This window comes from Anomaloglossus baeobatrachus, chromosome 2 (assembly GCF_048569485.1).
Source record: "Anomaloglossus baeobatrachus isolate aAnoBae1 chromosome 2, aAnoBae1.hap1, whole genome shotgun sequence".
Classification (NCBI taxonomy): domain Eukaryota; kingdom Metazoa; phylum Chordata; class Amphibia; order Anura; family Aromobatidae; genus Anomaloglossus; species Anomaloglossus baeobatrachus.
The window spans coordinates 647,940,566-647,953,416 of record NC_134354.1 but is presented as its reverse complement, the minus strand read 5'-3'; the positions used below and the strand labels follow the sequence as shown (position 1 = coordinate 647,953,416).

The 12,851-nt window shown below is 45.4% G+C and overlaps 1 protein-coding gene across 7 annotated transcripts in view; it reads left to right on the top strand.

Annotated features, from left to right (window-relative positions):
• Window positions 1-12,851, top strand: part of IKZF4 (IKAROS family zinc finger 4) — a 57,770-nt gene that overhangs the window by 34,732 nt on the left and 10,187 nt on the right. For 2 of the 7 annotated variants that reach the window (XM_075334432.1, XM_075334429.1), the window contains exons 4-6: window positions 7,457-7,717; window positions 8,180-8,347; window positions 9,748-9,882. In XM_075334432.1, the coding sequence (XP_075190547.1) occupies window positions 7,457-7,717; window positions 8,180-8,347; window positions 9,748-9,882 (564 nt within the window). Of the gene's footprint in view, window positions 1-7,456; window positions 7,718-8,143; window positions 8,348-9,732; window positions 9,883-12,851 lie in introns of all 7 variants that reach the window. The other 5 variants (XM_075334431.1, XM_075334427.1, XM_075334430.1 and 2 more) reach the window with 3 other exon arrangements.

Below are 12,851 nucleotides of genomic sequence, written 5' to 3'. Positions count from 1 at the left end.
CTCCAACTTGTTTGTGGTGCCAAAGAAGGACGGCTCGTTCCGTCCCGTTCTGGACCTCAAACTACTCAACAGACATGTGAGCACCAGACGGTTTCGGATGGAATCTCTCCGCTCTGTCATCGCTTCAATGTCACAAGGAGACTTCCTAGCATCGATCGACATCAAGGATGCTTATCTCCATGTGCCGATCGCACCCGAACATCAACGCTTTTTGCGCTTCGCCATCAGGGACGAACACCTGGCATTGCCTTTCGGCCTGGCGACAGCCCCACGGGTGTTCACCAAGGTCATGGCATCTGTTGTGGCGGTCCTACACTCTCAGGGCCACTCGGTGATTCCCTAATTAGACGATCTTCTGGTCAGGGCACCCTCTCAGTTGGCGTGTCAAAACAGCCTTTCCGTCGCTCTGGCGACTCTCCAGCAGTTCGGGTGGATAATCAACTTCCCAAAATCCAAGTTGACACCGACCCAATCACTGACGTACCTTGGGATGGAGTTTCATACTCAGTCAGCGGTAGTCATGCTACCGCGGGACAAACAGCTTTCTCTGCAGGCAGGGGTGCAATCTCTTCTTCGGGGTCAGTCACACTTCTTGAGGCGCCTCATGCACTTCCTGGGGAAGATGGTGGCAGCGATGGAGGCAGTGCCCTTCGCGCAATTCCATCTGCGGCCACTCCAGTGGGACATTCTCCGAAAATGGGACAGGAGGTCGACTTCACTCGACAGGAACGTCTCTCTGTCCCTTGCAACCAAGACGTCACTTCAGTGGTGGCTCCTTCCCAACTCTCTGTCGCAGGGGAAATCCTTCCTACCCCCCACCTGGGCTGTGGTCACGACGGACGCGAGCCTGTCAGGGTGGGGGGCGGTTTTTCTCCACCACAGGGCTCAGGGAACCTGGACTCCGATAGTCATCCCTTCAGATCAATATTCTGGAGATAAGGGCAGTGTATCTAGCCCTATTGGCCTTTCATCGGTGGCTGGAGGGCTGGCAGATCCGAATCCAGTCGGACAACGCCACGGCCGTCGCTTACATCAACCACCAAGGCGGCACTCGCAGTCGTCAAGCCTTCCAGGAAGTCCGGCGAATTCTGCAGTGGGTGGAAGCCACAGCCTCCACCATCTCCGCAGTTCACATCCCGGGCGTAGAAAACTGGGAAGCAGATTTTCTCAGCCGACAGGGCATGGACGCGGGGGAATGGTCTCTTCACCCAGACGTGTTTCGAGAGATCTGTCGCCGCTGGGGTACGCCGGACGTCGATCTCATGGCGTCACGGCACAACAACAAAGTCCCGGCATTCATGGCCCGGTCTCAAGATCACAGAGCTCTGGCGGCGGACGCATTAGTTCAGGATTGGTCGCAGTTTCGACTTCCCTATGTGTTTCCTCCTCTGGCGATGCTCCCCAGAGTGCTGCGCAAAATCAGGTCCGACTGTCATCGCGCCATTCTCGTCGCTCTAGATTGGCCGAGGCGGTCGTGGTACCCGGATCTGTGGCATCTCACGGTGGGTCAACCGTGGGCGCTCCCAGACCGCCCAGACTTGCTGTCTCAAGGGCCGTTTTTCCATCTGAATTCTGCGGCCCTCAACCTGACTGTGTGGCCATTGAGTCCTGGCTCCTAGCGTCCTCAGGGTTATCTCAAGATGTCATTGCCACTATGAGACAGGCCAGGAAACCAACGTCCGCCAAGATCTATCACAGGCCTTGGAGGATCTTCTTATCCTGGTGCTCTGACAAGGGTTTTACTCCCTGGCCCTTTGCCTTACCCACTTTTCTTTCATTCCTTCAATCCGGAATGGACAAGGGTTTGTCTCTCGGCTCTCTCAAGGGACAAGTATCGGCGCTTTCCGTGTTTTTTCAAAAGCGTCTAGCCAGGCTTCCGCAGGTCCGCACGTTCCTGCAGGGAGTTTGCCACATAGTCCCACCTTACAAGCGTCCGCTGGAACCCTGGGACCTCAATAGGGTGCTAACGGCTCTTCAGAAACCACCTTTCGAGCCGCTGCGGGAGGTCTCTTTATCACGTCTTTCGCAAAAGGTGGCATTTCTAGTGGCAGCTACGTCGCTCCGTAGAGTGTCGGAACTGGCAGCGCTGTCATGCAAAGCCCCCTTCCTGGCTTTTCACCAGGATAAGGTGGTTCTACGTCCGGTCCCGGAATTTCTCCCTAAGGTGGTATCCCCTTTTCATCTCAATCAGGATATCTCCTTACCTTCATTTTACCCTCATCCAGTTCACCAATGTGAAAAGGATTTGCACTCATTAGATTTAGTGAGAGCACTCCGACTCTACGTGTCTCGCACGGCGCCCCTGCGCCGTTCAGATGCCCTCTTTGTCCTTGTCGCTGGCCAGCGTAAGGGTTCGCAGGCTTCCAAGTCAACCTTGGCTCGATGGATCAAGGAACCAATTCTTGAATCCTACCGTTCTTCTGGGCTTCCACTTCCTTCAGGGTTGAAAGCCCATTCTACCAGAGCCGTGGGTGCGTCCTGGGCACTGCGGCACCGGGCTACGGCTCAGCAGGTGTGTCAGGCAGCTACCTGGTCTAGTCTGCACACTTTCACGAAACACTGTCAGGTGCATACCTATGCTTCGGCAGACGCCAGTCTAGGTAGGCGAGTCCTTCAGGCGGCGGTTGCCCACCTGTAAGAGGGGGTCGTTTTCGGCTCTTTTTATCGAGGTATTCTTTTACCCACCCAGGGACTGCTTTTGGACGTCCCAATTGTCTGGGTCTCCCAATGGAGCGACAAAGAAGAAGGGAATTTTGTTTACTTACCGTAAATTCCTTTTCTTCTAGCTCCTATTGGGAGACCCAGCACCCGCCCCTGTTCCCTTCGGGCTGTTGTTCTTTTGTGTACACATGTTGTTGCATGTTGAATTGTTCTTTTGGTTCATGGTTTTCAGTTCTCCGAACATCCTTCGGATTGAATTTACCTTAGACCAATTTATAAGTTTCCTCCTTCCTGCTTTTGCACCAAAACTGAGGAGCCCGTGATGCACGGGAGGGTGTATAGGCAGAGGGGAGGGGTTACACTTTTTAAAGTGTAATACTTTGTGTGGCCTCCGGAGGCAGAAGCTATACACCCAATTGTCTGGGTCTCCCAATAGGAGCTAGAAGAAAAGGAATTTACGGTAAGTAAACAAAATTCCCTTCCTTTTTTTTTTTCCCCACTCCGGAAAAAAATACAATTAAAATGTAGCATGTACCCCCAAAAAAGGTACCAATGAAATCTACTGTTCATTGTGCAAAAACAAAGAAACAACCAACCAAGCCTCATATTGCTCTATTGATGGAAAAATAAAAAGGTTATGGATTTCAGAAAAATGCACAGTTCAAAATTAGAACTTTATTTAAGGCACTTAGCAAAAAACTGTTTTTTGTTTTTTTTTTAATTTTTATAGATTGTAATGTACTATAATCATACTGAGAGTGATCTTACATTAGCGTACAGCATCTGATAACGAGAAAATTGGATGTTATATGCTGGTGACACTAGATCATACTGCGAGCATGACAGAGAGTCACTCACTAAGCTCCGGTTCTCTCACATATGAAAATTGAATCACCAGTGCGGAGAAGATGGAGAAATTAATTTCTCCATCTTCTCCACTGTATGTTTCTGTGTATATCAGACTACATATGGATGACATCCCAGTGCAGTCTGGTGTTTCACACGCACACATAGACTTGTAGACTTGTATGGGTGCGAATGATCTAAGATACGCTGCCAAACACAGCATACAGTCATGGCCAAAAGTTTTGAGAATGCTACAAATATTATTTTTTTTACAAAGTCTACTGCTTAAGTTTTTCTAATGGCAATTTGCATATACTCCAGAATGTCATAAAGAGTGATCAGCTTAACAGCAATTACTTGCAAAGTCAATATTGGCTAAGAAAATGAACTTTAACCCCCAAAACACATTTCAACATCATTGCATTCCTGCCTTAAAAGGAGCAGCTAATTGTTTTAGTGATTGTTCCATTAACACAGATGTGGGTGTTCATGAGGACAGGGCTGGCGATCAATCAGTCATGATTAAGTAAGAATGACACCACTGGACACTTTAAAAGGAGGCTGGTGCTTGGTATCATTGTTTCTCTTCAGTTAACCATGGTTATCTCTAAAGAAACACGTTCAGCCATCATTGCTCTGCACAAAAATGGCCTAACAGGGAAAAGTATCGCAGCTACAAAGATTGCACCTTAGTCAACAATCTATCGCATCATCAAGAACTTCAAGGAGAGAGCTTCCATTGTTGCCAAAAAGGCTCCAGGGCGCCCAAGAAGGACCAGCAAACGCCAGGACCGTATCTTAAAACTGTTTCAGCTGCGGGATCGGACTACCAGCAGTGTCGAGCTAGCTCAACAATGGCAGCAGGCTGGTGTGAGTGCTTCTGCATGCACTGTGAGGCGGAGACTCTTTGAGCAAGGCTTGGTTTCAAGGAGGGCAGCAAAGAAGCCACTTCTCTGCAGAAAAAACATCAGGGACCGACTGATATTCTGCAAAAGGTACAGGGAGTGGACTGCTGAGGACTGGGGTAAAGTCATTTTCTCAGATGAATCCCCTTTTCGATTGCTTGGGACATCTGGAAAACAGCTTATTAGGAGAAGAAGAGGTGAGCGCTACCACCAGTCTTGTCTCATGCCAACTGTTAAGCATCCTGAAACGATTCATGTGTGGGGTTGCTTCTCAGCCAAGGGAATCGGCTCACTCACAGTCTTGCCTAAAAACACAGCCATGAATAAAGAATGGTACCAGAATGTCCTCCAAGAGCAACTTCTCCCAACTGTTCAAGAGCAGTTTGGCGCCCAACAATGCCTTTTCCAGCATGATGGAGCACCTTGCCATAAAGCAAAGGTGATCACTAAATGGCTCATGGAACACAACATAGAGATTTTGGTTCCATGGCCTGGAAACTCCCCAGATCTTAATCCCATTGAGAACTTGTGGGCAATCATCAAGAGACGGGTGGACAAACAAAAAACAACAAATTCTGGCAAAATGCAAGCATTGCTTATGCAAGAATGGACAGCTATCAGTCAGGATTTGGTCCAGAAGTTGATTGAGAGCATGCCAGGGAGAATTGCAGAGGTCCTGAAGAAGGGTCAACACTGCAAATATTGACTTGCTGCATTAACTCATTCTAACTGTCAATATAACCTTTTGGTACTCATAATATGATTGCAATTATATTTCTGCATGTGATGTAAACATCAGACAAACACAATTAAAAACCAGAGGGCAACACATCATGTGAAAAAATAATTTTGGTGTCATTCTCAAAACTTTTGACCATGACTGTACTGCAGTTTATTAATTTTTCTCATATCAAATTGGTATAAAAAAAAATTGCAGATCTGACCTGCATCATTGATTAACATTGGTCAGAGTGCAGTGTGAGCTTTTTCTCATTGCACTCCTCTGAGCGTACCCTAACCTGGAGAATCGTGTTGCCAGTCAATTTTCCTTCACAATTGCCGAAATAAAAAGAAAACTAAAGAAATAATAGCATTGTGTTTTTATCACGGTTGCTCCTCACTTGGAATTTTCTACTATTCTTAGGACATTAAACGGTAAAATGAATGGTGTCAATCAATCAAAACTAAAAATCATCATACGATGGAAGGAAAAAATATATGGGTATTGCTGCCGGCCCTTCGCTCCATGAGGTTTGCCATAAGGGAATGTACACATCGTGTTTTTAAGATGCCGTCTGTCTTGCCGAGCTTTTCCTCAGTGAAGGCGTCTTACGTCGTGGTGCATTGTGATCATATTTTATGGCAGTTTTGCAGTGCTGTTTCAGGAGGATTCTGTCTAAAAAAGATGACGTGTGCACATACCCAATATGGGAACATAGCCTAAAGGTGTTTTCCAGTTTCTTTTGAAATAAGGCTGGAAGGAACCATACAGTTAGGAATCAAAGATAAAAGTAAATTATACATACTCCTGCGTGTTGCTAAGTCAAATATTGGGCAAGAAATGCTGCAGAGAACAAGGGTTAAGCCCCCGTTACACATATAGCGATCTCGTTAGCGAGATCGCTGAAACGTCACAGGTTTTGTGACGCAACAGCGACCTCTCTAGCAATTCCGCTACGTGTGACACATAGCAGTGGTTCATTGTTTGATCGTTGGTGTCCCGTTGGGCAGCATGCATCACTATGTTTGACGCCATAACAATGACAATTGACCTCGTTGGTACGCCTAGGTGGAGACACTACGCCTCCATCGAGGTCTGAGTCGTCAGATTAGCTGCTGTGTGACAGGGTCCCAACGACCGCCGAGGTCATTATACGGATCACCGTATCGTTGCTACGTCGTTAATTAGATCTGCCTGTTTGCCAGCTCACTAGTGATCATGTAGCGACGTACCAGCGATCCTGACCAGGTTGTATCGTTGTTGGGATCTCTGCAACGTCGCTACGTGTAACGGGACCCTAAATCTTGTATTCATCTGTTTCCTTTTAGGCTCAGTGGTCAGTGAGAAGGGGATCAGCCAGGAGGCGGCTCACCAATCCTTTTGTACTATTGTAGGCAGAGAGGAGAGGCTCCTGCTGCAGACAGCGGTCTTACAGCCATATGCAGTACTGTGATGGAGAGGGGAGATGTGACATCTTAGGACAAACATTGAAGATATCTTTAGAATTTAATGTTTTACTCATAAAATGACATTAAACAAAACAAATTTAAAGGGAACCTGTCATCAGAAATTTTGCACTAAACCTAAAAGATTCCCCCTCTGCAGCTCCTGGGCTGCATTCTAGCAAGGTTCCTGTTGTTGTTGTGCCCCCTTTCTGACCAAAATAAAGACTTTATAAAGGGGTACCTTTTTGTATTTAAATCTTGATAATGGTACACGGGTGCGGGTTCTCTGGTGTCCGTTATTATGCCTCCTGCCGCTTTAGGCCGTCCCCCATTGCGCAATTTCATACCTCAGGAGGCCGCCCAGTGCATCCGAGGTTTCGCGCATGCGCCGTGCCACTCTCGCGGAACTGTGCAATGTGCACAGTGTGACCGCTGGTGACGTGTTGCGCAGGCGCAAGATTATGGGCGGTGCTGTGATTTTCATCAACAAGTTCCTGCCCATAATCTCGTGCTCGCGCTTTCACCGCCACCTCCATCGTTCTGCGCAAGCGCTGGCCAGCTTACCTCATGTCACCTCTTTGAAATTGCGCGATGGGGGACGGCCTAAAGCGACAGGAGGCAGACTAACGGACACCAGAGAGCCCGCCCCCGTGTACCATTATCAAGATTTAAATACAAAAAGGTACCACTTTATAAAGTCTTTATTTTGGTCAGACAGGGGGCACAAGAACAACAGGAACCTCTCCAGAATGCAGCCCAGGAGCTGCAGAGGGGGAACCTTTTAGGTTTAGTGCAAAATTTCTGATGACGGGTTCCCTTTAAAGAGGAGTGTGCATGTTATTATAGGGTATGTAATTATTCTTGTTTTGCCTTCACAGCAAACTCTATAAAAGTAGAAATGTACAGTGATGATGAATCTGGACGTCTTCTCAACCATGAAGACCGGCTAAGTGAGAAAGACGATGGGGTCATACCTGAAGACTCGCTGGTCGAGCCACTAGGGTACTGTGATGGCCCCGGCCAGGATCCTCATTCTCCAGGAGGCATCCGCCTACCCAATGGCAAGCTGAAGTGTGACATTTGTGGAATGGTCTGCATTGGCCCAAATGTGCTGATGGTGCATAAAAGAAGCCACACGGGTGAGCCTGATTACATGGAGTAAAGTCACTGCCAGGTGGTTAGGTTTTTTTTTTTCATATGCACTTATGAATATGTTTTGGTGCTAGTCACGCTTGTATTGACACTAGATATATGACCATGGGAGTAATAAAAAAAAAAAAATGTAATGTGAGTTTATGAATGCAGGTTACAGCAGAAGCCCTGTCTTGAGAAAATGGTCATTGTTCATTCCGAGTGACCTCTCTGTATTGTAAAGTACTGGCCGTGGTGCTATGAATTCACCAAGTGATACAATTTCAGTGTGCCATGTGTCCTATCTTTGCAGCAGTCTGTACTCTGCTTTGAGTTATAGGCGGGCCTTGTAGAGAAGTAGAAGTAGGCAGAGACTGATGGGCCTTAGCTACATGTGTCAATGAGATACTAACCAGCTTGCTGTTGTGTTGCAGCACTCAGCGGGGACTTTATGTTTGATGCTGTTTCAGGTGAGCGGCCATTTCACTGTAACCAGTGTGGTGCCTCCTTTACCCAGAAGGGGAACCTCTTGCGGCACATCAAACTGCATTCGGGTGAGAAGCCTTTCAAGTGCCCCTTCTGTAACTACGCTTGCCGTCGGCGGGATGCATTAACAGGTCACCTGCGCACACACGCTGGTGAGTGTGCCTGAAGTATTGACTACACTCTATCCTCTTTTCTTTCTTGACACTCCACAATCACATTAAATCTAGCATCCAGTGGTATTCACAGTGTGTGCGGTAATATTAGGCACTATTTCTATTCACACGGTTAGTGGAATTTATTATTATTGTGTGATTTCCGAATATACCATGCGTATTCTGTACTAAATGATTTTAGAAAACAATTGACCCTCCCACCTATTTTTATGCCCAGTAAAAAATGTATATTTTTTTTTTACACATCAAGATCATAGTCTCCATTTACAAGGTTAGAATGGTGGATGGATTTTCTATTTACTTGCCTATTATGGTGCCATTTTCTTCATAATATATACTACCTTTATGTGTAGTCAACCTGAGGAGCGGAGTGTTGGTGGACAGACCTGATCTGCCTCTTTCCATAATGATGGATCCTCATGCCTGTTCTCTGGGTTGTGATCCTCTCCTTACTGAAGACCAACTTCTAAATATTGCTTTTGCTCTTCAGAGAAGGACCAGAACCTGCACAGTAATACAGCAGTATATGAATGGCTGAGGTGACTGGTTTTGTGATTTTTTTTTTATTTTTTATTTTTTTTTTTGGCTTTTGAGAAAGCAAATACGTTTTTTTGTTTTTTTTCTGTTTTGTTTGTTTTGTTTTTGTTTTTTTTAAACACCAGACTCCATTTAATGCCTGTGAAAGATGAAAGAAGACTGCCTAGAGAACATACCCTCCGTAGCTGCCAGAGGGTGGAGGATCCTGGCTGGGAATTTCTCTGGTCATGTGACACTGCCCAGTAGCCCATTCAAAATAGCTTGAAGGGAACACAAACACAGAAAATATCTATAAATAGTTTAGATTTTTGTGTAAAAGCAACAAAAGTAGTTAAAAAGGTAGTTAAATAATCATAACGTATTGTATTATATATGATTATCTGTTTTTGTTATTAAAAACTAATAAAAAGAAGGTTAAAAAAAAAAGTAGTTAAAAAAATGCTAGCCTTTTTGGACAATAAGGCTTTAATTCTGTCCCCCCCCAAACACTAGTGTCGCTCCCTTTCCTCCTATTATACTGCCTGTGGATTTCTGCATAGTGACGTTGCAGCACTGTGATACCTCTGTATGCTAGGAGTGGTCTCTGGTTTCTATTTCCCTGATCTGAGATGCATGCCAATGGGAATCTTGTATTTTCTGACACATTATAGTCTGTGTTAGTAAAATTTAGTACATCTTACATAATATTACTTAACCTACAACTTCGATACAAAACCAGACATTAATCTCTTTCTGAAATTAGCCTTTTACTCTGCCCTCCTCTACTTAAAGCTTATAGGACACATATCTCTGTTTTATGGGCAGGCTCTATTTTTCATTTTTTCCAGTCTCCTCCCCCACAGTCGGCAAGCCCTACAAGTGCAACTACTGCGGCCGCAGCTACAAGCAGCAGAATACACTGGAGGAACACAAGGAGCGCTGCCACAACTACTTACAGAGCCTCAGCAATGAAGGCCAGCACCTCTCTGCACATCCAGGTGAATGAAACCTTCATTATGGTTTATTATTTATTAACAGGACAGGTGGTAAATAGTGATGGGAGAGCACTACCATGCTTGGGTGCTTGGTACTCGTAATGAGCAGTTGGATGCTCAGATGGGCGAGACTTGAGTACCCGAGCATAGTGGAAGTCAGTGGGGAACTCAAGCATTTCTCTAGAAGATGTCCAGAAAAAAAGATCGCGTTCCCCCACTGACTTCCATTATACTCGGGTGCTCGAGTCTCGCCCATCCAAGTATCCACCTGCTCCCTACCAGTATCGGACTCCCGAGCATGGTTGTGCTTGCTCATCACTAGTGGTAAATGTATGATCCGACCATAGGGACCTCCACTGATAATAAGAATGGGGGGTCACTAAGTCCTGTGTGAATGGAGTAATAGTATTGCCACCACTCCATTCACTTTCGTATGGCTAATTGGATGGTAGAGCGGTGCATATATGTGACCACCACTTCCATAGATAGTGAAAGGCGTAGTGCTTATACATGCACACTACTGCTTTATACAGTGTGTGAGGTCATACCCATGTGACCTGGTATCCAGCTTTGTTGGCTGAGGCCCCGCCCCTTCTGGTCACATGGGTATGACATCACACAGGTCCTGTAACAGACAAAGTGAATCGTTTGTATAATACTTATGCTAATTCTAACGGGGGGAGGGGATAACGATGAATATATTATCTGATCCTCAGCTGCTGTCACTCAACAAGCAGCTAATTTTATAAACTTTTACTTTTTTTGGATTTCAAAAGCTAAACATCCGAGCTGACCAGTAAAGGTATGTATAGAATCAGCCTGATAGTGCCAGTATAGCACTGGCTTCAGCTTATATACGAAAATCCTGGTGATCGGTTCTCTTTAAACCAGCAGTAGGATGGCGCCTCTGGTCTGAGCTGCTCCAATACAGCCCATTTTATCTCTGCAGCAAGTGAGTAGTGCAGGGGCCATGAAGCCTCAGTATAGCAAGCATCTTGCACAAACTCTGCCTAGGAGTCCGGACACTGACACTCAGGGTGGTCGTAAACTACAGAATTAGACATGTCTTCCTTCTTGACAACAGAGATGATTTTTATAAGCGCTTTACAATTTTAACAATTATTGAAGATGACACACCCCTTTTAATTGTCATTGCACCATTATAAACGGAAATAAACAGTCTTACTCTTTCTTAAATTATTTTTTATTTTTTACATATTGTTTTTGTAGCAGCAGGAAGACATATATAGGAAGACAGTCACGTTGCACAAAAAATAAATGTAAAAAAAACCTGTTTCCATAATAAGTTTGTCTGTAAATGTTCAAAGTCAATAATAGGAAAAGAATGCAATCACCAAAACATCAAATACTGAGAACGTTTGTAAAAATATACATGGTTTATCATAAGAACCATCTAGAGTCCTTAATTCTTAGTGTAAAACTCTGTGTTGATTGGTTTATGTGGGAAATGAGGCAATTTTAGACAATTTTAATACGATAAGGGGAATTTGTCAGCGGGATGTTAACCCCCAAGACCTATTTATTTGTGCAGGTAGCTCTTTTGCAGACAAGTTGAGCCACACATTCACATGTCCAGTCCTCTCCTCGGTTACTGAGCGATTAGTGTTTGAGTTGATATGCATATGAGGCTGAAGATCTATTTGTAGATCTCAAGTCTCGCTCAGTCCAACTCTACTCCCCACCCAGAACTGCCTCCTGCTGGACTGACCACTCCTTTATCTGAAGTCACACAGCTCAGAGGCTGTCAGTCAAGCAGCAGGAGGAGGCAGCTGTGGTGGGAATAGAGCTGGAGTGACAGAGGCGTCAGATCTATAGCCTCATTTTCATAGCAATTTAAACTGATTTCTCAGTAATGGAGGAACAGATTTGCCATGTGAAGGTATTGCTGGATTTCTTTTTCAAAGAGCTTCATGTGCATGTAAATAGCTTTGGAAGGGGGGGTAAAATCCTGTTCAGCGGTTCCCTTTAACCCCTTCATGAGTCATGATGCATAGTTTGTCAACAGCCATTTTTCTTCCTTTGATGCGGGCTCACACGTTGAGCCCACATTTTTCCATGCAGTTGATGGACGATTTAATAAGCCATCAAGTGCATCTAACAGCCAAGGATGGATCCAAGTTAAATCACTGACGACAGCATTTAACACTGATTCTGCCCGCTGGCGCCCCCGTCACATGATTATGGGGCACTGATGGGTTGTCATGACAGCCAGGGGTTTGCTGATGACCCCTATGCCTGTCATCATGTTTTTGAAGCATTGCTGTGCATAGCACCGGTGAACAGCCGATCGCAGCTTGAAGTCCCCAAAGTGGACCATTAAATACAGTAAAAAGAAAAAAGTTGTAAAAAATATTTAAAATCTAAAAAAACCCCACAAGTTCAAATCACCCCCCTTTTTGCCCCATTAAAAATAAAACAAAAAAAAAATACACATTGCCCCAGATGCCAAAAATAGGAATGGTACCGGTCTTGGAAAATGGCAACAAAAGCAAAAATATATATATATATTATTTTTTAACTACTTAAAAGGTTTATCTGGGACTAAAAAATGTACCCAAGTACTAACATGCAGGTAGTTGCTACATATCTGCCTGTTGTGCCTGGCGCCGTTCTTCGTCGGTAAATAGGGGTCACAGGCTGCTCCTGCCAGAGATTCAGCTGCTTCTTCTGACATCGTGTCAAGAGAGCGAAGGCTTCTCATCCGCTCTGCTCTGTAGATGGGGCGGGACAGGCAATGTCATGCTGATTGACAGCCGGCTTACCAGGTTAGGCAGCGGGCAGCCGGCTGTCAATAAGTATGACATCGCCTGTCTAGCCTCATCTACAGAACTGAGCAAAAAAGAAGCCTCCGCGGTTGCTGAAGCTTCTATCGCTGGCAGAAGTCGTACGGTATTTGCCTGTTAGTGCTTAAACACTTTTTTATTTTAATGACCCGTATATACCCTATAAAT